At 34.9% G+C, this 26,097-nt stretch overlaps 3 protein-coding genes across 3 annotated transcripts; 2 read left to right on the forward strand and 1 right to left on the reverse strand.

Annotated features, from left to right (window-relative positions):
* The first annotated feature begins 1,246 nt into the window (after positions 1–1,246).
* SCY2 (SecY protein transport family protein) lies at positions 1,247–16,432 on the forward strand. Its single transcript, XM_086427557.1, has 14 exons — positions 1,247–1,409; positions 3,662–4,183; positions 6,395–6,483; positions 9,024–9,103; positions 9,226–9,315; positions 9,486–9,577; positions 10,223–10,306; positions 11,246–11,387; positions 11,612–11,728; positions 13,161–13,290; positions 14,065–14,188; positions 14,413–14,519; positions 15,771–15,891; positions 15,989–16,432. Exons 1-13 carry the CDS (start codon positions 1,337–1,339, stop codon positions 15,858–15,860), a joined length of 1,740 nt encoding a protein of 579 aa, XP_086283683.1. The 5' UTR covers positions 1,247–1,336; the 3' UTR covers positions 15,861–15,891; positions 15,989–16,432.
* A 1,897-nt stretch (positions 16,433–18,329) lies between these two features.
* LOC147383225 (non-structural protein) lies at positions 18,330–22,363 on the forward strand. The gene is made up of 7 exons (XM_086427558.1): positions 18,330–18,571; positions 19,419–19,476; positions 19,576–19,881; positions 19,958–20,006; positions 20,097–20,191; positions 20,952–21,070; positions 21,440–22,363. Exons 1-7 carry the CDS (start codon positions 18,426–18,428, stop codon positions 21,498–21,500), a joined length of 834 nt encoding a protein of 277 aa, XP_086283684.1. The 5' UTR covers positions 18,330–18,425; the 3' UTR covers positions 21,501–22,363.
* A 142-nt stretch (positions 22,364–22,505) lies between these two features.
* On the reverse strand, positions 22,506–24,679 carry LOC147383226 (putative GPI-anchored protein At3g06035). Its single transcript, XM_086427559.1, has 2 exons — positions 24,520–24,679; positions 22,506–23,121 (listed from the first exon to the last, which is right to left on the reverse strand). Exons 1-2 carry the CDS (start codon positions 24,596–24,598, stop codon positions 22,613–22,615), a joined length of 588 nt encoding a protein of 195 aa, XP_086283685.1. The 5' UTR covers positions 24,599–24,679; the 3' UTR covers positions 22,506–22,612.
* Between the last annotated feature and the right edge of the window lie 1,418 nt (positions 24,680–26,097).

A 26,097-nucleotide genomic window follows, 5' to 3' on the forward strand; every position in this document is an offset into this window, starting at 1 on the left:
TAAAATAACAAAGATAACACAATTGCACAAAGCACAAGAATTTACGTAATTCAGCAATATGACTATGTCCACAATGGGAGCGCTATTCCATGCACCCCCGCAACTCTGCATAGCACAACATAATAGAAGACATTTACACGACAAACTATACATATGAAGGCTTTAATCATTAATGATTTGTAAAAAAAAAATTGATTATATTTTTAACGTCTTAGTTTCCCAAAATTATAAATGAGCATTTTGGACCCCATCTATTGGAAATAATGCTTTTTATACCTCTCTCTTGCAATAAGGCATAAATACCCTTATGGATTTATCCCATAAATTATGTTATGTGTGTTGGGGGAGGGTTACAAGTTTCTCGAGGATTTGTTGGGTATTCTAAGAGGCATGGATATTTTGATTAAAAATAATGATTTCTAACTTAGAAAATTGTAACCTAGCCATCACGCGAACCCTTGTGCTCTGTTTAGAGTTTCACTTTCATATGAGGCTTTACACCACTTGTGAAACCCTGATTCCTGGGTTCTCAATGTCATTTCATGCCAAACCTGAACTTTAAAAGAGCACAACTTTTAATCTTATGACCACGTGCAACGTTCGCACATCACATAATTGAATGTAAGTGAGGGTGAGCCCTGTGGGTGGCCCTAAGGAATTAATGTTCATACTAGGTATTGAACGCACGACCTAGGGGCATTAATCGTCAATCGGTCCAAAATTGCCATTGAGCCAACCTCCCGGGATTGATCTAAGCAATCATTTGACCATTATTATGAATATATCTTTGTGAATTACCCCTAAAACATATATAATAAGTGTCAAATGCCATTCAAATCCTAAATGTTGCAATATAGGATGTACGTTATAGTGGTGATTGCCATGATACAATAGTGTTAACTACTATAATGTACTGATCTCTACAAATGGATCTTTCTATGGATTTATCACACACAATCAACTTGATTGGCTACTTCAAATTATTAATTTTTTTAATGGTTAATTCCTTATTATTGATTTAATCTTTTTTAATACCCCAAACTAGCATCTCCATCACTAATCAAACAAGTAATCCTCCTTCATGGGACCAATCAATAATAACTACATCAAACTTTTTATATTAATTAAAACAGCGAATTAGTGCCTTTGATATCGTGTCAGTCTCTCCACTCTTCCTATAATTTTATTATACAAGTAGTTCACATCAAACTCATTTTCCTTTGTTCTCCGACCGCCAAACATTTGCAATTGCTCTTCGTTTAAAACCCTTTCATTAGCAACATTTCGCTTCTACAGAGTTCCATCTCTTACTTCGTTTCTCTCTGCAACTTTCGCCATGGAAGCGACCTCTTTAAGCTCTCATACTCTCCATCTCGGTCTCCTCTCAAGAAATTCTCTCAGAAATCAAGGTGAGTTTTTTAAATTAAAAAAAAAAATAATTTTGTTTTTCTTCTCTTCTGCAACTCTCATCCATTAAACAAAACATACTTTACTTTTTTGTTAGTTATTTTATTTCAGTCTTTGGTAGTTTCCGATCCTAACTCTTCACTCTAACCCTAATTTTATATCTATGTTCCCTTATTCTGATTCGTTTGAACTGTTCTCTTCGAATTTTAGCTTAATCTTGCTCTCTGTGTTGGCGAATTTGATTTTTATTTAAAAAATTTGTGGTCTGTTTGGATTACCGTTTTCTCCCCTAAAAGATGGTTTCTGCTCAAAAGAGCTCTTCAATGACGGCCCAAACATTTCCTGATTCTATGTATAGTCTTGATGGTAGTTGAAGAAGAGAAGAAAAACAAAATGTGATTCTTATTCATTCTAAGATATTTTTCTTGAATCAAGACCCTAACAGTACCCAATTCTGTATGTAGTCCCGACTCCTGATGGTAGTTGAAGAAGAGAAGCAAAAAAATACGATTTTTTTTTTTCCTTCTAAGATTTTTTTTAGAGCTTCTATTGGCACCCCAACTTTCACTTATTACACCCCAATTTATCACAGCCTACTAAAATTTAAAACCCCATTCCAACATTACAAAAGTTTGGTTCAAGTTATTATCTCAACATTGCAAAGCATTATAAGGCATTTAGACAACTTCACATTTGTTTATAATTAGGATTAGGCTCATATAGATTCGTAAATCTAACAAATAGAAATCTAAACAAAGGGAGGGAGGAAGGGAGTTGTATTGGCACCCCAACTTTTACTTGTTCTCAGCCATTGAATTATTTTTATTTTATATTTTAATTGGGATGTAATAAGTAAAAGTTGGGGTGCCAATAACAGCTCTCGATATTTTTCTTAAAACAGGACCTAACAGTACCTAATTCTGTATGTAGTCCTGGTGGTAGTTGAAGAAGAGAAGTAAAAAAAAAAGATTTTCCTCCAAAGATATTTTTCTTAAAAGATGGCTTGAACCTTTATATAATTTTTTTTATTTGTTTGTTTTGGGGGTTGGGGGAGTTGGATTTTTGTTTTTGTTTTTTTGGTATCAGGATGATTTCGTGTTCTAGTTCATTTTTGCATACAGATACTTTGTAGGTCATTTAAGTGAACAAAGATAGTTAATAGTTTACAAATGCTGAAACTGTCCTTAACATGATGGAATGTGATGCCGTTGATTGCCTATATAGGTATGCTGTGGTCTAAAATCTAAATAATCATGAAATTATCATCACCATCATAATTGAAGTCTTCTCCCAAATGTATGGCTCCACTAAAGATATCATTTTCCTCCATTCAATTCTATCCATGTTCTTCTGGGTCTTCTCCTCACTCTTTTAGACCCTTCAAATTGTATATTTCTTCTAATTGAGGCTATAATTGGCCTTTGTTGGACATTCCCAAACCCTCCCAATCGGCTTTCTCTTTGTTTATCACCTATTGGACTCCTAAATTTTCCCATGTACCAGAGATTGTAACTATCAATTTCTTTAGCATTGATTTATTTCTGTTTTGTCTCATAGAAACTAACCATGTGAATTTTCCTTCTTTTCATTGTATCCACTAACTTGAAGATTTTAGATATCAATGTCCACATGTTCCAAGTGGTGAGACGAATCTTAGATTCCTGTATTATAAAGTATACCTGGAAAATATGGAGTAAACTCCGTGGGCTTGTTTTATGGTTTTGTTGTGGTCCATGTGTTTGACACTTCATATCAACGCCAGCACCAACATATTTTTCAGTATCTAAGATTCATAGTGGACAAGCTGGCTAAATGTATTATGCCAATTCTAGGAACTTTTGTAGTATTTCGATTATATTTGTCATATATTGAGTGGGTTTATCCGTTTTGTATGATTGTCCTAATCTAGATAAGGATTGTTCCATTTCAAGTGAATTCTACCATTGGGTTGCCTTTCTGAAATATTATTTATCTATATTGATGGACTTAGCCATTAGTTTTTTTTTTTTTTGTTGTTGTTGAATCTTGGTGATTCTACTTCTACTATTTCAATGTTTTTGGATGAGCACATGATTATGTAGTTTAAGATATCGACCGAGCAGCTGATCATTACTGTGTTCTTGGACATTATCCTACATGGGAAGTCCTATACTATCATATAATTTCTGTTGCATGTTTTCAAGTTGCACTCAAAACTTTTGAAACACTGGATGAGAACTTTGGTTTGATCAATAACCCTATCTCTGATGTACAGGTGTGGTGGTTGGACATAATCTCCAATGGTATCGCCCATTGTATTCTGGAACCCATTTATCAGTAGTCAACAATGCATCATGCTCTCTTAGAAGGCATTCCATGTCCTTCAACAGACACTTCTCGTCAAACCTAAATAAGAGATTTTCAATTTATTGCTCAGATCAGCTTCAAAGTGAATATCTGAATGTTGAGGCTGAATCTGCACAATCGTTGCTCCCTGAATATATTCCACCAGGACCTGATAGTGGAACAGAATTGCTCGGTTCACTTGATCTCAGAAATTTGAAGAAATTGGAAACTAGTCCTAAAATGTTCAGAAATAGATTCTTGAATTTTGTTCGTCTGGGTTCGGTTATCAATGGTGCTGCCGAATCTTTCTTTAAAAGTGAAATACGACGCAGGTTATTTGTGACAGCTGTATTAGTTTTAATTAGTCGTGTTGGCTATTTCATTCCTTTACCTGGATTTGATAGACGGTTGATACCTGGGGACTACCTTAGCTTTGTCTCTGGATCAATCGGTATGTTCTTGTTTATATCTTTTACCTATAGAGTTTAGTTAAATCCAATTTTACATTTCCTCAAATAAAGTGTTTGCATTTCATTCTAATCAAAGGATAATTTACATGTATTCTCAGTTTCCTTTGGTAGAAGCATTCATTGGACTCTTAAATGCTTTTGTTCCATTCTAACTGGAATGAAAAATATGGTAGAATTTGCAAATACTCTAAAGGAAGCTCATTGCAAGGCTAATTTGTTGGAGAAACATTATGTTATCATCAAGTAGAATTATGCACGATAGGTTAAAAGTCTTTTACATTCAATATGCTTCCATTTCATTTTTCATCACATCTTCCACATCCCATATTTTCCTATGATAGTGATAGTTTTAGTATGGCTTGAAGTAAGGGCGAGTAAAGAAGACAAAGGCAAAGAACACCACATCATCTCTTGTACCTCCTTTGACAGTTTGCTATGACACTTTAACATCTTGAAATTTATATGGATATCCTATTCTTTCTTTTCCCTTACACACAGTTAGCTTTTTTTTGCCAATAAGTTTGGACCCTTTGTGCTATCTAATAGGATGGATCCTTGTTTTGATTTTGGGACTAACTGAAAAAAAAAATCATTGTATGTTTGTTCAAAATTTTATGTGTATTCTCAGTGACCTTTGGTTTACCTTGAACCTATCATGCAGTAAACGATTGATATAAATGGAGATACTATAGCTTTACTGATGTAGGACATCTACACGAGGCAGATTAGAATTTTCAGACCGATTGGCTCATTCAAACCTGGCCAACTCAGATTTGACCAGCCAGATCGAGTTGACCTGGTTGGATCATAATTATACCAACTAGGTTTCAGTCTTTTAACCTATTTTAATGTATCTTAGAAGAGTTTGGTTAATATTAGGACTTTCTATTCTAGACCCCTGGGATATGACACCTTGCTCCTTGAATCTCATGGGATTTCATACCTCCCCTCTCCCGAGAAAGTTATTTAAGGGAAATTCCTACGCCCCTCGGTCTGAATCCCCGCTTCCTTAGAGAAGAAGGTAATGGATTTAGGAAGTTTTTGTTCTATCTAGGTTCTAATTTGTTTTAAGTTTTTATAAATTTGTTTTTAGAGTTTAGGCTATAATTAGAAGTGCAAATTGAATTTCAATAGGTTAAAAAGTTGTTATTATGTTATTGATAGGTTAAGAAATTTACTTTTTAGTATTTTAAAAGGCTTGTAAGTTGTTATGATGAAGTTATCTAATATAAGAAGCTTTAAAAACGAAAATCAATCAATTTAATTTCAATTCTCTTTTACAAATTTTATAGCTCTTTGCTTTTATCTTTTTCAAGCTATTGCTTGTTTATCAATTGAATTTATTGATTCAAATTGATTTTGTGTTCCATTAAACATAATCTCTTAATTTCTCTCGAATCTATTGATTCACTCGCTTCTGCTACTTCATTTACTTTGGAGAAACATGGAAATTGCACATCTGGCACATGAAAAATTGGATGATAGTTAATTGGAATGGTAACAAAACCACCAAGAAAAATTCGAACATATGTTGACATGACGAACCCTTTAAGGGGCTTTATGAGGAGAAGGAGGATTGAGAATGAGGAATCTCAAGCCCAAAGGTGGAAAGCATAGACAATCCAATGCTTACCTTATTCATATTGTCTCAAAAAAGAAATGCCTAAAGAATACACATGACCTCGATGTGCGAAGGTGCAGCCATTCAGGTACTTACAATGAAGGCCTCATCAAGTTGCATTGGTATCATCATATATGCATTTTCTCAATATTGAGGTCGGGAACATGAATCCTCTCTCTCAATTCAAATCCATCTTAAGCCATATCATCAGTCAAGGAATGTATCTTCATATCTTGTCCTACTACCTCCATGGACGTTATTTTCGACTTTCCTTCCTAGCTTTTAGAGCCTTCAACTTTCATCGAAGCCCTCATTCGTACTGATGATATTATTGGTATTTGTACATACAAAAACCATCTTAAATGAATTTATACACTAATTGTATGGGTTACATCTTTACCAATGTCCCCACAAAATATCAATTGGTGACTACTAGGTATAATAAGTGATTAATCACGTGATTGGTAGTGGGGTTCTTTTGCTTCATAATTTGGTAAAGTTCCTGCTTGGAGAAATTTGGTAAATATCTTGTTTGCATCACATCCGTAGTTAATCAAATGATTTATGGCAGATGAACTTGGTGATTTTACGTCGGAGCTTAAGTTGTCTTTTTTCCAGCTTGGAATCAGTCCTCAGATAGCAGCGTCAATTCTTATGCAGGTTTACCACATTTCCACTTCCATGTTTTGCATTAATGTTTGTTAATACTTTTGGTGGTGTTCTTCATTTTACTTTCTACGTGATTGTCATAGGTTTTCTTTGACGTTTTCAGCATATTTAGATCATGTTTTCATTTGATTCAGATGGCACTCTGCACATGCCACATACTTTTTTATTTTAAAGAAACTTTTTTCTTTTCCATAGATGGAATTGGCATGAACGAACAGGCCCATCCGTATTTTTGTTTTAATTAAGCCAAGTATCCCACTATGTATCATAATGAGAGTAGAACTTAGGGTTTTTCATGGTCAGGCATATCAGCCAGAAGCTGAGGGAATGTTTAGTAGGATCATGCAATTACTTTCTTTGAGTTGTTAATAGGGCTTAAAACGGGCCAAGTCGGATGTGGGTATATCTATATCTGGATCCGATTCGGATCCTACTAGTTAAAACCATATTCAAACCATTTTACTTTCACTAAACCCATATCCGAACCCAATCAAATTAATTGGTTTGAGTCAGTCGGGTCAGATAATTTTGAACCATTCGAGGTTATTTCGAGGAAGTTATTAAAGGTGTGGCCAAAAGATGACTTGAACTCAAGACCTTTTCCATTTTGGAGGGAGGCCTTGGCCACTGTGTTCATCACTTGTTGGTTGAAGAAAGATACCTTGAAAATTATAAAAATATAACTTACAAATTAATATATCATTCGAACCTAGGCGGATATAGGGATGGTTCTGTATACGACTCGGATTCAACTTGGGTCAAGGGACATAAACCCATATCCGACCCATTTTTAATTCGGATATACTTGAAGGAACCAAACCCGCGAAATTTAGATCACTCAAATTTCAGATAAAATTCGACCCATTTTAAGCCCTAGTTGCTATATTCTAACCTTTTTAACTCATTTAGGTATTTTTGGAGAACTTTACGCAGGACATGGGAACATTTGGATATTTGTGTGCAATGTGTGCATATTGCACCGCCATATATTCTTAAAGAAATCTTTAGGTGTCTTGCTCCTTCAATGTTTATTAAACGTTTTAACTAATAGAAGGCTAAGGCATTCAAGACAAATGTTTTAAAATAACAGCCTTTGTTCCTTAGTTCAAGAGTAGGATTTTATTGGGCAATGTAATTGTAAAAAAAATCTTATAAAGAAGTAGCAATCCTACCACTCATTATGATGCTATCCTTGAGAAAAAATGTTGGTTGCAAAAAATCTTAGGGCGTGTTTGATTGGAAAGAAAATATTAGTTGGCAAATGATTTTCAAGGCAAATCCTTTTCTATTGTTTGAGCATAACATGAAAATTTTCGTGGAAAATTATTTTTGTTGTTTGAATTGCATAAAATAACAAACAAAAAAAAAAAACATTATTTTAATTCGACTTTGTGATAATTATATAAAAAATAATGATAAAATCAGTTTTTGGGGAAAGATTTGAATTATTACTCCCCAATTTCTTAAATTATTAGAGAACTTGTATTGACACCCCAATTTTTTTTAGAGAGCTACTATTGGCACCTTACGTTTTAATTTTCCACCCCAATTTCTTAAATTATTTATAACACCCCAATTAAAGATTAAAACACATTCTTCAAACATTACAAAGGTTTGGCTCAAATTATAATCTCAACATTATAACACATGTTCAAACAATTTTAGTAGTTATTTACAGTTATGATAGGCTCATATAAAATCCTAAACCAAAAAAATAGATCAAATCTAGCAAATAATGAGATAGTTTCTTTTGGCGTCCCAACTTTTACTTATATTTTCTTTTTTTATTTGGGGTGTAATCAATAAAATTTGGGGTGCCAATAACAGCTTTCTAACTTTATTTATAAAAAAAAATTGATATAATTTAAAATAAATTATTCAATCAGAAATTTACAAAAAAATGGATTGATTTAGATAATTTTAATTTTTTAAATAAAAATAATTAATTTTTAACAATTTAAATATTTATTTTATAAATAAAATTATGATTTTGATTGATTTCATTTTGTGTGTCTTTGCTTTTTGATTTTGTTTAATTTTATTTATAAAACAAATATTGATTTTGTTTGATTTGCCGTGTGCTAGCAAATTGTTTTCCATGGGGAGGGGGGTAAGAAAATGATTTGCCGTTAGTGAGGAAAATTGGGGGGGGGGGGGGGGGGGGGGGGGCAAATCGTTTCCTGCACAAATTTAGAGTTTTTGACGCATCAAACACTGAAAAATTGCCATTTTCCACGGAACTTCAATTTCCCCCTAATTTTCCGTGCAATCAAACATACTCTTAGTGTAAAATGCGTTGTTTATTTCGTCCATGTCATTTGGCTTTGACATGATAGAACTTACTACCATCGTTTAAGCAATTTATTGAACAAATAATTTTAAACTAAGGTTCGCCAATCATTTTGCTGAGTTCCTGCAGAATGGCTTAATAGGTTTACTTTGAGAATGTGCCTTGTGTTTTCTATTTTCTTTCTTTTTCACTTTAATCTGTTAATGACAGATATGCTACAACTTGTGTCTCCCATCAACAGGTACTTTGCCATCTTGTTCCTTCCCTGGTGAAGCTGCGGAAAGAAGGCTTAGATGGACATGAGAAGATTAAGAGTTATATGTGTGTCTAGTTTTCATCTCCAGCAGTGAGACGAGTCCTTGCTATACAATTGTACTTTATTATGTCTTTGCTCTGTCATAGTTGCATGATGCAAACTTTTTGGATTCATTCATCCATTTCAGATGGTGGATCTCTGTTGGGTTTGCAATATTGGAGGCAGTAATCCTTTCTTGTTATTCACTTCCATATTCAATCTATGCGGCTAGTCACAGGTAATAAAGTATTAATTGTCTCAAATTCAGTGACATATTTTCTATCTGAAAGATTCTTCCATGCTTTGATGCATTTAAAAAAAAAAATAGACTTCTTGTATGACTAACCATTTATCAGTGCTCGACAAGAATCTGCAACATAGAAGATGACGTGATAATGTTATTTGCAGAGTCAAGCATGTGATGTTGACAACTTTTTTATTAGTTTGTGGTGCGATCACTATGACATGGATCTGTGATCAAATATCGGAATCGGGATTTGGTACTCCTCTCAACATATTAGCATATTTCTTTACCCATGAGGCTTTTTTTGATAGGGTATTCTTCTCTTTTGCTTGCCATTCTTTATACAAGCCAAATTTTGCTGATGGGATCTTACTTTGTACGGTTTTGTTTTTTTTTCTTTGCGATTATCTGTTTTCTGGGCCAGAATAGTAATATTGCAAATTCTGGTGACTGATTAAGCCTATTGATCGGTAGACGTGGTGAAGTTTATAATTAACATCTTGAAGCTCATGGAATGGAAGTAATTAGCAAGGACACATTTTCTAAGAATTACTCTAAAATAGAATAAGATATACAAAAAAATATAATGTAGCAGAACTTTTTTTTTTTGGTTAGAATTCTGATTTTGGATTATTTGGTTGATGGAGCCAACTCGAGTTGCATTAAATAGAAATTCTGCATGTGTAAAATGTTATAATGCACACTCAGATTCAATTATGCTAATAATGTGCACTTGGATTCAATCATAGAAAATGAACAATCGAAGCGCAAGAACTCTGAATGATGGCCAATCACAGGAACTGGAAATCTAAACATGGATGTAGCAAGTTGGAAATTTCATTATCATTATATTATGCTATATTTTAAGGTGGGAAATCTCTGATTGGTTATGCTATTTCAGGTCAAGGTTCATCATTAATTATATGCGTGGGAATATTGACTGGTTACACTGATACGTTATACAAGATGTTGTCCCAGCTGTCAGGTAGATCATTGAGTTCTTCTCACTTTTGACCTTTCCTTTTTAAGGGTTCTTTTTTCTGTTAATACATCTGGGCCTGAAATAATTAATGTGAGCTTAGGAATAATGTCTCCACGTGTACATGTGTATTACCCTTTAAATTGTTCACGAATACCTTCATCTCCTTAATAAGAATGAGGGTAAATTACACTCTGATCCCTTTTGGTTTGGCGTCATTCTACGTTGATGCTCTTTGATGATTGCACTTACCTCCCCTGGCACAAACGGCGTTAAGTTTCAGATATTATTTTACTATTTTACCCTCTTGTTTTATCTATTTATATTGTAAAAAAAATAAATTTTAAAATGATAAAAATGCCCCCGTCTAAGCATTTTTACAATCATAAGCATGAGCCTATGTTTTTGCAAGGATATTTTTGTTTATGAAAACGAATGACATTTTAAAAAGGACAAAATGGACTATAAAAACGAGAGAGGTTAAAATGGTATTTATAAAGTATAAAAAACTTTTTGTTAACTGGTTGATGAATGGCAAGTAGACGGAATGGGGTAAGTGAGCTTGTTAGATAACTATAGGGGAGGTAAGTACAATTGTCAAACCGTAGGGGTTTGACATAGAATTATGCCAACAATAGGGAGTGGAAGTGTAATTTACCCTAAGAATAATTAAGAGGTATGTGGCCTTGAGGAGCTTCAAAATCTCTTACATTTTTGTTTTTAATGTTGCAGTCCCATCTTATTTTCATATTTTCTTATGGTGTGCTTCTTTTGGAAAGTCTTAGCGGTCGACAATCTTATCACTTGTAAGCATACCATAGTAAATTGCTATGTCATGTGTTGACAATCTTAACCTCTATTCTGTTCGTATTTTCTTTGTTTACAATATCATAGACAATCATTGATTTGCAGACTTGTGCTTTATTCGTATGTGCTGTATTGCAGGTAGTGCTGTGAGTTGGTGGCCATATATCCTTGCAGTACTAGGTGTATTCACTGTAGTCACTATGTGGGCAGTAGTAGTAACTGAAGGTTGCAGGAAGATCAAGTTGCAGTATTATGCATTTAAACTCGCATCCGCTGCAAGGTCAAATTTCTGTCATTGCTATCCAGATGTTTGGGTTGATATCATGTTTTAATTTAGTTTTGCGGAAGTCCAGAAACTATTATTTGCTCTCCCCTCCCCACCCCCACATTTTTTTTGGCCTCTGTGTGCACTATAATTCATACTGTTTTACTTACTATCTATTACTTGGAGAACATTATTTCCATGTGCTAACACATATCAGTTGATTTGCATGTTTTGGACAGAGATGATTCTCCTATTACTGAAGTAGAGCCCTATATACCATTCAACATCAATCCATCAGGCATGCAGCCTGTTCTCACCACCACCTATCTCTTGGCATTTCCCAGCATTCTTGCAAGGTTAGTTCAGCAACAATGAGTTTAGAAATGTTCTATTTTGAAATATCCTTGGAACTTTCAAAACCCCTTACAATATTTTGCATTTGCAGTCTTGCACAAGGTTTAAAATGTCATTTTGGATGAATGTTTCAGTCTAGGAAAAAATCGAAACATTCACTGATGTGAAATGAACATTCAGATTTTTCCGAAACATTCTTAAAATTCAATATCTAATGATAAATACTGTTAAAAAAAATAATGTTTTAGGTTATGTTTTGGGGTGGTTTATTTTTTGGTGCAAACTTTTTAGGAAGTTTAGGGGAGTCTGTTTTGTTGACTTCGTGGGGCGGTGGGATTGGGTTTTCTAATCTTGTGATTGTAATCATGTAATGGGTGTTGGGGGCGGCGTGTTGTTCCCCCCCCCATGTTTTCTCTGTATTGGGTTGGTCAACTTGACCGCCTTATAAAATATATATTTTAAGAATAACACATTTTTACACGTTGACACGTGCTATTAGATACAATATGCTGTGAATTAACTGTGTTAGATTGCATTAAAGTAAGTTTAATGTTCCAACTTTCAATAAGCTATCAAATATCAGTAGCCTAATGGATGAGGCGTCTGATTTTAATTAGAAAGTTGAGTTCTTTCCTTTTGGCTCATTTGAGAATGACTTCTTAATATATGTCTCTTTCTCTGAAAAAAAAAAAGAAAAAAGAAAAAAGAAAAAAAAAACACAGATTCAGAAGGACTGGAATATTTTTTGTAGAGATTTGCATTGGTTTTTAAGTTGAAATTCTCTTTCATTTAAATCTTTATTTATTTGTTATTATTATTTTTTTCTTGGGGAGATTCAAAATGTTTTTGTGGAATAGATTTTGACACATACCAATACAAATAGAAACATTTCAATACAAACTGACATCGACCGAAACATTTAATTCCAGGGATGTTTCGTATTGGAATATTTTAAAAATGGTACATACCAACCGGTACATTCCGATATGGTATGATAGGATGTTTTGAAACATAGTCTTGCATAAGGTGCTACTAACCATTCAATGTTTCCCACCTAAAATATCTCCTTCACAGAAAAGATATCCAATGTGGTGACCATATTGGTCCATTCTAGATTTGAACTACCTTGGCAGTAAGACCATCCAAATAATGCTGTTAATTGGATTGTTATCCAATCGGTTAATTTTTATGTAGGAGATGAAGGAAGGACTTATTGAATTTTATTCCCACCCCCTTCATATGCACCATGTACATCTGTTCCTGGTTGGTAGATTGTCCTTAGGACCTATGCATTGGTACCTTTTCTATTTCTTCTTGCATTCATTGGATGGGGGAGGCTACTAATTGTACTGTTATAATAATTTTTTATTTTTATTTTTTTAATCTTTTCCTAGATACTCTTTTAACTTTCTAATACAGAGAATTTCTTGGCAGTATCCTTGGTTCACCGTTTTGGGAACATGTTAAAGAGATATTGAACCCTGAGACTTCAGTCGGTGCAGAACCATGGGTTTACTATTCAATTTATGCATTCTTTGTCTTTGTATTCAATATATTTGACATTGTAAGTATCTTCTGAACCTAGTATTGGTATTCTGATTGTTATCTTGAAGAAACTTCGATATATGATGGGCCTTTCTCATATATATTGTCTTTTCTAATGCATTTCCTCCTAAATTTGTTCTGCTTCTAAACGATATCTTCCTGAGCATTGTACTAAAGATTGCAGGAACAAAAGTATTTAAAGCTAGTTTGTTCATTTTATACCCTATTTAGTCCGTCATATGAATATTTCTCTTATATGCCCTTTTTCTATTTCTGTCTTTGTTTCTCCATGCTCTGGCAGTCAGTCTATAATTCTTTTTCCCAATGTGAAATATGTTGTAGAGTTACAAACTACTTTTTTGTATTGGAAATGAGAAGGAAATCAGTATTTTGTCAAAGGGAGGGATATTTAGAGTTTCTGCATCAGAAGAAAAAGGATTGCAGAGACTAGGGAAAGGGAAGAGAACGGGGTGAGGAGGATGGGACTGTATGAAAAGTATAATAAATTATTAATTTGAAGATGTGAATCTTGGAGACTGTAGAGGAATCCCTAGTCCCTTGTTGTGTGGGGTGTTGGAATGGCACCATGAATGCTTTTATACAAAATTGAGGTTCACGAATAAGTTGGCTAGTGGAAAATTTGAAAAATGGGGGAAAAATCAGGTTAGGGTTGTGTAATTGTTCCTAATAGCTATCAGTAACCATTGTTTGATTTATGTGAAAGTCAAGCCTGTATGTTTTATTTTGATGTCTTTAAGTATAATGTATTTTAACCATCAATCCATCTGTGCAGGCCAACTTGCCAAAGGAAATTGCTGATTACTTGAATAAAATGGGGGCTAGAATACCAAACCTGAAGCCGGGGAAGGCCACAATAGAGCATCTAACAAAAATTCAAGCATCGACACGTTTTTGGGGTAATTTCCCTTTCAATATTAGAAAGACAGATTTTTTCCAAAGAAAATTTGTGATTTATCTCCTGCCTTACCTCTTCACAAAGCACTACATGGCAAAAATGTCTCTGGAAGTGGTAAAGACTAATGGAAAAACCAATTTCAAACATCAACTTTTGTTTATAGCATACCCCCAGTTTTCCATCAAACACATAATCAGTTGCTTTTTTTTGGTAAAAATAATGCAGGAGGGTTATTATTAAGTATTTTGGCCACTACATCATCCTTGCTTGATCATCATTTACGGCGTATCAATCAGGGATTTGCAATAGGGTTCACATCAGTCCTAATCATTGTAAGTGCAATACTAATTTCAGGCTTTATAATTAGTGGGACAACAATTGTGACAAAATCTATGACAATGGTTTTTGTCTTATATGTCTTTGAAGTTTCGAAATGGGCTGATTTTTGGTGTGGGTGATCTCCTCACCATAGAGATCATCCTCACTAAAAATCAGCTCATTCCGAAACTTCTGACCCCATCAAAAGTGGTTTACAAAAATTAAACGGTCCACAATTCTTCAACTTGTAAACTGGGGTTAGAAGTTTAGAAATGGGCTGATTTTTTATGAGGATGATCTCTACCATAGATATCATCCTCACCAAAAATCAGCCCATTTCGAAACTTCTAACCCCATCAAAAGTAGTTCACAAAAAACTATTGTCATAGATTTTGTCACAATTTTTGTCCCCTGAGCCGTTCCCTTATAATTAAGCATGCACTTGAATTCTTGGTTAAAATGCACATGAGATTTACAGATGCCACTTGAATAGTTCGCTTAGAGAATGTGACGAGACTGTGCTGGGACATACTTCTCTACCGATCCATAAACCTTTATCTTCAGTTACTTAGTTTTTCTTAGTTCATGCACTGCACATACCATCCTTGGTTTTCTTGTAGAAATGGGCCCATCAGTTAAAATATATCAACCATCTGGGTTCAATAACTGTTAATGGTATTCATTTATCGTCGCCTGTAGTTGCAAATTCCTTTTCTTGGGACTTTTTCATCACCAAGTCTCCAGGAGTTATTTTTCAAGAAAAAGGAATATTTTTAGAAACAAAAACTATATGTATAGATCTCATTAAAATTTCATCATGATGTATTCTTTACTGGTCAGTATCCAGGTTTTCTTTCATCTCCAAGTCCCCAGGAATTCTCTTTTGCTTGAGTTTTTCAAGAAAAGAAAATATTACTTGTTATAAAAACGTTATTTATACATGTATACTGTCTTTATTAAACCCTGTTCACAAAATCTCATTAAAATTTCATTGTGATGCATTCTCTACGGATTTTTAGCCTCTTTCATGTAACATATCTAATTTGTTTCATTCGTGAATTCTTTGGCATGTTCCTGAGATTATGTAAGGGATGTGCATAATGTTTCCCTGGATAAGTAATGTTACGTTGTGTTCCTCTTCCAACAGACTCTAATTTTATTAAATTCTGCTATAATTTTTTTTCCTCTTATTTTAATCCTCAACACTCATATCTATGACTATTAACTCAATGTTTCCGACTTAACCCTTAGTTATAATTTTTCAGGTGGGGTCAATTATTGAACTTGGAAGATCCTATCAAGCATATAATGTAATGCCAACTTTAAGTAAGGCTCTACGGCGGTATGGTGTCTAGTATCCAAGTGTCCCGTGCTTGTTGACCTGAGGTAATATTATGCTACCCATATACTCAAAATAACTTTATTGTCTGTTTAAACTGGCATCTGCTGAAAAAAAAAAATCCTCATTTTTGTGGCATTACAGGCACTCTCTTAATGGCAAAGTGCTAATGAATCTTGGTTATTATAAGATGAAACATCGCCACAAAAAGAACTGTAGGATCTACACGAACATCAAATTCTTCTAATGGAACGTTCAAGATTACTAGGTGCAGTTGCCTTTCTCCCACAAATAGATGCATATGTATCTTTCTGTGGCTCATGAAGATTATTTACATCATAGCGTTCTCTATTTAGATATAAGAGCAAGTTGTAGTGATCCCAATTTGGACCTGGCTTCTGTAAATTATTATTATTTTTTTTGGTCTGTTCTTCATTATCCAACTAATCTTGAATGGGTTTGTATTACAAATACGTGGAAATGCAGTTGTAATTATACTATGAAAGGTCTTCGAATCTAGGTAACAGTGAAGGGTTAGAAATGAGATGTAATTGTTCTCGAATTAATTTAGAAATGTGTCATTGTCTATTTGCCAGCACAGTTCTTCCCATGGCGGCATGGTTCTTCCCATGGTGGACGAGTTGGGCGAGCTTTCCAATGTGAGTTAGGACCTCTTTGACTTGGGCAAATCATCAGACCGATTTTGATTATTTATGAAAAATACTTGATATTTGTTAACAATCTGGGAGTGCAAAGTCTGTCCAATTTTTGAGTCTGATCAGGGAATTTTTTATTTTTCATTTTTTAAATACATATTTTAAACCATGAATTCTAGGGTTGAGGTGTCATTTGGGCTTCGCGGTGCAGGCTTTATATAACATTGTTAGATTTTTTTCGGCAAGAGGGAGAGTGGTAGCTCCCCAACGGCAATTTCTTCATTCATAGCGAAACAAAATCGGTTGATTGTGTTTTATGAGTTTTAAAACCTGAATATGTGGTGTCCAACTTTGAAGTGGGCACACTGTTTCAAACTTTTGAAGGAGCCCTCCTCTCCTTGTTACAAGATCCGTGGCGGTCTGAATTTATTTCACGCCCTTGCATTTCTGCCAAAATTTGGATTACCTCTTGGAAAAGCTACGTGCAATCCAATGGAGAGGGTTCCTTCAAAAGCATCCTGCCCGTTTCAAAGTTATGAAGTATTTTCCGGAATGTGGTTGGGTCCCTTGCATTTGTTTGTTAACTTGAAAAAAAAAAAAAAATCTTTTTCACAGTTAAACTCTAAAATAATCCACACAAAAGAACAGAGGAAAGAATACTTTTTAAGATTTTTAAACATAACATTAGAAAAAAAGAAAAATATCAAGTCTTTGGAAAATAAAACGTTATCTGATTCTGATTTTCCAAAGAATGTAAAAAAGAAAGATTGGATAAACTTTTTCGTGACTTTTGTGGTATGATAGGCTAGGCAAGAGAAAGTTCCATTTGATAAGTTAGAAAAAGGTTTGTCATCCTAAGGTGTGCAAGGGGGCTTGGGGTAAGGAGATTAATACTTATAAACCAGTCGTTGTTAGGAAAATGAATTTGGAGATTAGGAGTGGAGGTGAATAATTTATGACGAAAAGTGGTGGAGGTGAAATTTGGAGTAGAACCTTTTGAGTGGGAAAGTGAAGGAAACAAGACTATTGTATGGTTGTGGAGTTTGGAAATGAATCCTTAAAGTTCTTTCGAAAATCCGTAAGAGAATAAGATTCATGATAAGCTCGGGAGAAAGTGCGTTTTTGGGAAGATGTTTGGTGTAGGAAGACACCACTTATGACAAGGTTTTCTTAGTTGTTTGGGTTATCTTCAGAGAAGGGGATACCAGTAAATGTCTTTTTGAGAGATGATGAGAGAGCTATTGGCTGGAATCTCGATTTTAGAAGGAACATAAATGATCGGGAAGTGTCAATTCTTCTTCAATGCCTTGATGGTGTGAGGATTTTCAATTAGGTTAAATATGGCCATTGTTGGGAAGATAGTTACTCAGAGACCTTTTCAGTGAGTTTGTTCTACGAGTCCTTATTGATTGTTGATTCTATATTTTCGTCAAATGAGGTGTGGAGTTAGAAAGTTCCTTCGAAGGTGGTTTTCTTTATTTGGTGTGCAACACTAAGAAAGAAGAAAGTCAATCCCATCGATCATACTTGCATAGGCATATTGAATAGTATACCATTTTAATGGTGTTTGATATTTTGTGCCCCCATACCATTGGACATTATAGTTATACATTTACCTACTACATACAAATGATGGGTATTTCTGTCATTTAAAAACTCGTGATTTTGTAAATATAAACTTTTATTTGTAACGAAGTTTAAAAAATAAGTTTTGGGGAGAATTTTTTCCACTTCAGGGTTGAATTTATAAATACTATTTAAGTTTGGGATTCTCCAGTAAAATACTGAAATCAAATTTCTCCAAAGGAAAATACTAGTAGAGACTAGAGAGGGAACAATAAAAACGGTACCAATTTCAAATTCAAAAAAGTGGAGAGGAGCTCACATTTCATCTATTTTACAGAGTGATCTTCGACTCTTCGAGAATGCAAGCTAGAGAAGGTGAAGGAAGATCAGAGATGGAGTGTATAGAGATCGATACAGCCGCAGAAACACTGGAGAGATCCGTAATCTTTCATTTGGTCAAAGAGATAATCTCTTTCGTCCTCTACATGCACCAACAAATCCCTGCGTAAGTAGCCCTTTTAAACCCTAACCCTAATTTTCATCCTACATTGTCACGAGTAATGGTTTCTAATTGATCTGGTTTAGGTTTTTGGAGTGAAATCTCCAGAGTTTCATCGATTCTGAGTTATTAAGTTGCGTGAGTGCTTAAACCTGTCCGATTGTTACATTTAGAGGTTTCTTGGAAATGAAATTGAGAGTTTTTTTTGTGTTTTTTTTTCCCTTCGATTCGACTAGATCTTAAGGCCTGTTTTGAACGCAAACGGTCTCTGCGTATGAAAAAAAAAAAAAAAAAAGGAAAAAAATCATATTTTTTTGGCCCTAAATGGAAATCCGGCGCTCAAGCTTTTGAAGAATTAAATTAGTTTCTGAGGATTGTCCAATTGATTGAATTTTATCAAAAATAACATGAAATTGTAGCTTGATGATTGCTAGTAACTAGTTTTTTGTTTGAATTCCACTGTTGATGTGATTTATGTTGAAATAATTATTCTTAAACTATACTTAATTTCTAACTGAATTTTGGGATAAGTTTGTTTCTCAAACAAATACTAGAAGTACTCAAAACCATCCCTTTGCCCAAGAACTTCAATGTAGTTGCATTATAAAAAATTCACAATTTTCAGGCTTGAAATGTAGCTCAATTGGGTAATGTAATTCAAGGAAATCGTAAGGTTAATGGTTCATTACTATCTTACCCACCAAAATACATGTACAATTTCATCAGACAGTGCTGTAAAAATCGGCTGGTGCCCATGAGGTTGTCTCCTAGTATAAATTAAATTAAGCTTGTATTCATGTGTGGGGTTGTTTCATTATTCATAGTGGTGTCCGATGTTTGTTATTATTTGCAGCATTTTACAGGACCTCTGTCTTGAATTTGATGAAATGCAGACAGAATATAAAGATTTGGTATGTTAGCTGAGCGAAGATAATTTTCTCATTTCTGCATTATTATAGAATTTTGACTATGGTCTCTGGCTTCTTCATCCTAAGAACTATAAGTTTTAGGAGTCGCATGTAACACAAACGGAAGTAACAGCATCTTCTCGAAGAAAGGACAAAGGGAGAATGAGAGAGGTGAAACATGGAATAAGGAGACTAGAGAAGTTGATGAATTCTGTCTCTAGTATCCTTACTGCTCTTCAACTGATGCTCAACGAGATCCATGGTATCGAGGAAGTCATCTTAGTGCTTGGAGCGAGTCCTATACGACCTCAACATGTTTACGAGATGTTCTTTTCACATGGAAGGGCTGTTCCCGAAAGCACAAAGGGCTATACTAAAAGTAAAGCTGCCGAGGCTCTTTCCCGAAAGGTTCTCTCTGTTATACATATTTTAGGTTTCATCGAAAGTAACTTTTTGTGACTAAAATTTGATGTTTTGTGGTCAGGCTATCCGTGCACTGATCTCTAATGGGGCAGGATCTGTTTCCTATGGAGGTACTCAACTACGGATATCTTATCTCTGAATTTTATTTTCATGGATTTGAATTTACTCTATAGTGTGTTAATTCTTGTAATTTTCTATAGGTCCTACAAAGTTGTTTCTTATGGTAAAAGCTCCTACTACATTCAATCTGCCACTCCATTTTCTTCCCAAACGTGACTTCAGATACAGCAAGAAGGTATCAATGTTTTTTTTTTTTATATTATTTATTTATTTATTTTTTGATGGGTAAGCTGGACGTGAACCCACGACCTCAAAGTTGCTATTGCAAAGTGTCAAACCAATTGAGCTTATGGGTCTAAGCCCAGAAGGTATCAATGTTCTTTCGAGGATCGAAGCTAATAAGTACACATGTTTGTAATGAGAGCACTTGTGGTACATTAGAAACCATGTTAGGCACTCAGGTTGACTTGACCGATTTGGTGCTTAGTCATACTGGTTTGTTGGTGGCCGAGTTGCATCACTCAACAACCTTGATAGATAGTTCTTGAGAGACTTGACATTCTGCTGGTACCAACCTGTGACACTAATTTTGTGAAATCAACTCCATCTTCTGATCATAAGCATTGGGTTCATGGACTTACTTCTTTTCAATAGTGCATTTATTTTTCTTATTATTGTACTAAAGAATGTGAACTTTTGACCAAGAAATTTCCCAGTTGGACCCATCAAATGTTAGGTCTCATCACTTGATGTGCATCCCGTGTCCTCCACAGTAACCAACAAAGTTTTCTTATACTTCTGAATGTACATAATGGCAATCCTCCTTATATGATGAATTGAAGGGTACAACGTCATATTATATTTGGATTCATGCATTTATGTGGATGAAATAAAAGCTTAATGCATGGTTGAATTTATGAGTGCAATATGCATTGTGTGCATGTATCTGTTTTCCATGCCCCCAGTTTTCAATAATACTGCATTTTCTATTGCAGATAGTTCCGTTCAGATTACATATTAAGGTTCGAGGTCAGGATATGGATGGTTCGCATCAGGCTTCTCAGTCCAATAACTCCCTTAGTTTGCAAGGTTCCACCTCAAGTGATTTGATCTGGTATGTAGATATCTTAAACATCTTGCTTTCTATTTAGAATTGCTGAGTTCTGTCTTCGATTTTCTTTTATTTGAATATCTATGAAATATCATGCTCGCTCTTCTACACTTTCAATATCAGTTTGTTGTGCTTCGTATTTACTATCAACCCTTTACGGTGTAAACTACTGTGGGGCCTGCATGATGTAATTGTAATTGAGACTTGGGCAGTCACCTTGTTTCTCTTGTATGGTCAAATTCTTCTAGAGTTTCTTTGTTACATTACCAATCAAACAGATTAATACCAGGTCACTAGCACAAAAAATAATAAATTATCCCTTTTTAAGTAATTCTTATGCTTGTTTAGTGATACATCTGGTTCTTGTTTCAGGTTTCAATGTAAGCATACAATCAAAGGCCTAGTTTTCAAGCCACCATCACCGGAAGAGTGAGAAGGCTGTTGTTCCCTCACGATTTCTTGCATACGTAGTAGATATGAGCTTGTAGTTCACATTTTTTGGTTGTATGATTCAACTTCATTTGGGCAGTAACTATTCTGAGTTCAAGCATCTATTATTCATCATAATCAGTTCTTCCACCAATAATGAACTCTCTTGGGAAGAAAAATGCACAATTCATCTCTAAATTCACTCACTAACCCATTAACACTGATCATCGTCTACACCTTATCCCAATTATTGGGGGTTGGCAAAATGAGTACCATTTCTCCATTCTGACTCATCTTCCTCCACATCTTCAGTTTCTCTAAAGCCTAGTAAGTAGCAAATATCATACCTCTTTGAATCCACTCTGCCGCACAACTTGGAACTTATAATGAAACATGGCCTTGCTTAACAGTACTTGCCAAATTTTCAGGGAGGCTGTCCTTATGGTCTGTGACAGGTTATAAATTACTTGTTTAACATGATTTGTAAGTAAAGGTTCGGCTTCAGAGATCAACATTAATTCTGAATGGATCCACATTGCAGTATTTAAACTTCACCAATCCATGTGGTGCAAATCTAAACCTGATCCATGGGTTTCCATTCAGGTCTAGTCACACAATTTGTTACAAAATTACTTTATCATAAGGTTCTAGTCAGATCCAACACTCCTACTGTAACACCCAAACCCAGATCTGGTTCACTATCTAAACACATTATTTGAACCCAACCCAAATCCAACTTGAGTCAAATATCCTGGGATATCCAAAATGCTTTATTTTGGATCTCATTTTAAGCATCCAAATTCATAAAAACACGGGTTTGGATCAGAGTGATCTTGGGATCCGATCTACCCATTTCATGCTCTAGTTGAGAGAAGTGATGGGGGAAATCAAATGAATGCATCTTTGAGGTGGTTAAGATCCATTCTACAGTACTAATTTTTGGGTGCTAAAGCATGTGCACTACCTCAATAAAAATGATGATTTGAAGTTAAATTGATGTAACAAGAAATGAAATAACCGTATGTAATTAGTTTTCAATTCTCATCTAACAACCCAAAACTCAAGTGGGGTGTACAACTTAAAATCTGCATCGTCAAGATTACTTAAACATGTACTTCAGCTCAACAAAACAAGAAAGAAACCCAACAACAGAGGCAGCAAGTGGTATGTCAGGCTGACCTTGGGAACCAAACCAGCTGCATTGTCTTGCACAAAGCTTCCCTCGGACGTGTTTGTGCTCAGAACAACAACAATCCAATTACCTTCCGAACCAATCCCAACACCAGTATATTTGGTGTCGTTAAGATTTCCAGAATACTGTGATTCTGTGAAGTTTGACAATACGAGATTTGGGTCCAAGTTGGGAACACAAGCAGGCATTAGAACACCATCTTTAGTGTTTGTTATGTTGAGATGGCATTTGGCTAGAAGGTTAGGGTAGTTAGAGAATTGGGTCTCTGTGCCCGGGACAGTGTTGGCACCGGTGGTGTTGGTACAGGGTTGGTTCTTGAATTGATCAGCAATTTCATCTGCGAAGCACCCTGCATTGTTGTTCTCTGTAAGAGCTGTGAGATTTAAGGATGTACGGTATTTATTAATACCTTGAAGAAGATTCTCCTCCTCATCTGTAGGAGAACGGTGAGACCAAAAACTGCGTTAAAACCCAGAGAAAGACCAAAAAAAATAAATAGTTCTCACGCAAGAATAAAAAACTCCATAACAATTTCTCTCTAAAGAGATGGTATATGGAACTGAACCATCTCAATAGTATAGTTTCTGAAGAATCTAAGCAAGAATAGAACTAATTTCTGTACTCTATTAATTTACAGCAATGGAAATTACACATAACTAGGAATCATCGGTACAAGCAAAGATGGAGATACTCTTTCAGTCCTTAGATTAAAAATGTAGATATGCTACAATTATATATTATTCTTTTTAGCAGAAATTTTATCAAGAACAAAGAAAAAGGGAAGGTCATGTTACGGAAATAAATACAAAAGGTTCAACAACATGTCACTTGTTTATTTAAAAGAAAATAATGTTTCAGAGAAAGCCCATTTGATCACTTTAGTGATCAATGGGCATCATTGTCGATAGCTTGCAATCTCAAAAGGAAAGATGTGAAATCTCTAATGAGCTAAATCCTTTGATCTTAATCTTTAGCCAATATTGAACTTAAAGACTATTGGAAATCTACAATATTTTTGGGGCTCTGAAATGGGTCTCCACAACAGAATGGGGATGACATATTTACAGATTTGCATTGAATGGCACTACGGGATGTTGTTTTGGGTTGACATAGTAATATTTTCCTTGCTCTTCATTATTCTTCGCTTTCTTCATTTTTCACTAAATGGAATCTAGAATCTAGGACTATTAGATTCTGGATCTAGGGTTAAATCTATGGATCGACTTGCCCCTCCCCCAAAAAAATCCCATATCATGGAGACAATGCAACTAATCTCTTGTACAATCATCGATCCGATCTATTATAAGCTATTAAAGATGATGTGTCTCGTTTATAGTGAAGAGAGAATTCCCAAATCCACTAAATGGGGCAAAAGAAAAATCCCCATATTTTTTCCCCTTTAACAATTAACCAATCGATCATTTTTTTTTTCAGCAGATCAGTTTTGCAAATAAGGTGAATCATAAATCACACACAAATACCAAACCAACATAGATATGGATCAACAACAATTTATAAGAGGAAATCTAGTTGAATTGTAGATAAATATATCATTTTTTGACCCACCATTTACAGTTTTACACCCATTTTCTTACATATGTATTCAAATCTTCTCTCAAATTGGTTTCCATAAATACTCAAGAACCCAAGATCTTCCAAAAAGAGAAAAAAAAACCCATTTTCATAAAACTCAAAAATAGAAAGAACCCATTACCCAAATCACTATATAACATATAAATCACAAAAATTGCTGGAAAAAACATGAAGAAGAAGACAACCCATTCCACAAAAGGATCTGCAAATTAAACAAGAGAAATAGAAGAATGTTTACCATCAGATTTGACAGGGTGAGAGAACAACAGAATAACTTGAAGAAGCAAAAGGAGGAGATGAAGGCGAAGAGAAGCCATTGTTCTTGAATCAAGGAGGCAGGGTGGTGAAGAATGACTAGAACAAGATACGAGAAATGGGAAGAACACTACTTTTTCAAGTATATTTTATGGGTGATTTACTCATACCCCTCCACATTTTGGAGAATATTTGAGATACCCTTATATTTTCAAACTGATCATATTCTCCAATGAAATGCCCCCTTGAACTCAGTCTTTGGTGTTAGACTAATAGAAAATGCCCTACATAGCCTTGTCTCAACACCCTTGATTTTCCCCTAAAAAATACTAGTCATCTTCATCCTTAAAAGTAAAATCCTAAAGGGACTTCCTAAGAAGCTTTGCTCAACATTATGCTGATGGGGCAATGCATGTGCGCGAGCGCGCGCGCACACACACACACACACACATATTTCTTTGTATCTTGGGGGAAAGAATTCTATAATTATCTACAAATTGCCACGTCGACTAAGTGTTGAGTGGAGTCACTCTAGAATGACTCACCTTAAAATTGTCTACTTCAAACTTTAAATTTCTGGGTAAAATAGGATTTTTACAGAAGTAGAATATAATGAAATTTTGAGAGGGGAAGGGGGACTAAAGCTATTTGGGGAGAAAAATAAGAGTTTTTTGTGTAGAGGTTGAAGATTATTTAGGTCATTTAGCATTAATCTATAAAAGAAGATCAAGTTCAAGGGGGCTTGCCATCTGTTTGAAAATATGGGGGCATCTTAAATATTGTCCAAAACATGAAGTGTATGACGAAAGCACTGGAATTTTATATTATTTATTATTGTACGCTTTTCAGTGTGTCTTGCTTATGTTTGAAGCAGCTTTCAGGTGGTCCAAAGTTTGATTCAAAGAGTTGTCGGCTGAAAAAGCTTTTACTCAATCACCATTCAACCAGCACAATCGCTTAACACCAGGCTCACCTCTTGATGGACTTTTATACCTAAATTTAATTTGATTGGAGAATTCTAACCGCTCGATTTGGATACTTTTTCCACATAAATTTCTAATTCTATAACAATGATGTATTTCCAAAGGTTGGACTTAACTCTTCAAAGTTGGAGTATGATTTGGAAACGAGTCGTGATGAATGGGTATGCGGCCGACGTGGCAAGGGCACAAAATCATATATCTTTTTCATCGGGATACATAGAAAAAGATGTGCGATACTGTGCCCTTGCCATGTTAGCCGCGAACCAAAACTACGTGCATTCATCATTATTCTTTAGAGATATCCCTCCAGGTCTTGGTGATCCCAAGGAAAAAGATCCATGATTCTGTACACAGATCCACGTTTACGAGTGAAATTTAAGTGATTTTTTTCGATTTAGTTTATCTTTCGAGATTTGAAGTACTCTTGTGATTTTAAACTAATGACATAGTCATTGACCTTGGTGTTTTATCTTCAACTTCTAGAATTAATTCTTTCTTAACTTGTGTTACCTTGTCTTCAATCTCATGTTTAACCTTTTGTCCAGCATGGGCCAAGCTACTAATTAAAGAGCTGGTGG

The sequence above is a fragment of the Akebia trifoliata genome, chromosome 16, assembly GCF_017979445.1.
Source record: "Akebia trifoliata isolate Shusen 1 chromosome 16, ASM1797944v1, whole genome shotgun sequence".
Lineage (NCBI taxonomy): Eukaryota > Viridiplantae > Streptophyta > Magnoliopsida > Ranunculales > Lardizabalaceae > Akebia > Akebia trifoliata.

Excerpts from the sequence above, each read along its gene's own strand:
- SCY2 (XM_086427557.1), top strand. The coding sequence starts at position 1,337 with ATGGAAGCGACCTCTTTAAGCTCTCATACTCTCCATCTCGGTCTCCTC. Across the intron at positions 9,316-9,485 it reads ATCTATGCGGCTAGTCACAG|AGTCAAGCATGTGATGTTGA; the intron begins GTAATAAAGTAT and ends TGTTATTTGCAG. Across the intron at positions 13,291-14,064 it reads TATTCAATATATTTGACATT|GCCAACTTGCCAAAGGAAAT; the intron begins GTAAGTATCTTC and ends CCATCTGTGCAG.
- LOC147383225 (XM_086427558.1), top strand. The coding sequence starts at position 18,426 with ATGCAAGCTAGAGAAGGTGAAGGAAGATCAGAGATGGAGTGTATAGAG. Across the intron at positions 18,572-19,418 it reads ATGCACCAACAAATCCCTGC|CATTTTACAGGACCTCTGTC; the intron begins GTAAGTAGCCCT and ends TATTATTTGCAG. Across the intron at positions 19,882-19,957 it reads CCGAGGCTCTTTCCCGAAAG|GCTATCCGTGCACTGATCTC; the intron begins GTTCTCTCTGTT and ends TTTTGTGGTCAG.
- LOC147383226 (XM_086427559.1), bottom strand. The coding sequence starts at position 24,598 with ATGGCTTCTCTTCGCCTTCATCTCCTCCTTTTGCTTCTTCAAGTTATT. Across the intron at positions 23,122-24,519 it reads TCACCCTGTCAAATCTGATG|ATGAGGAGGAGAATCTTCTT; the intron begins GTAAACATTCTT and ends GTTCTCCTACAG.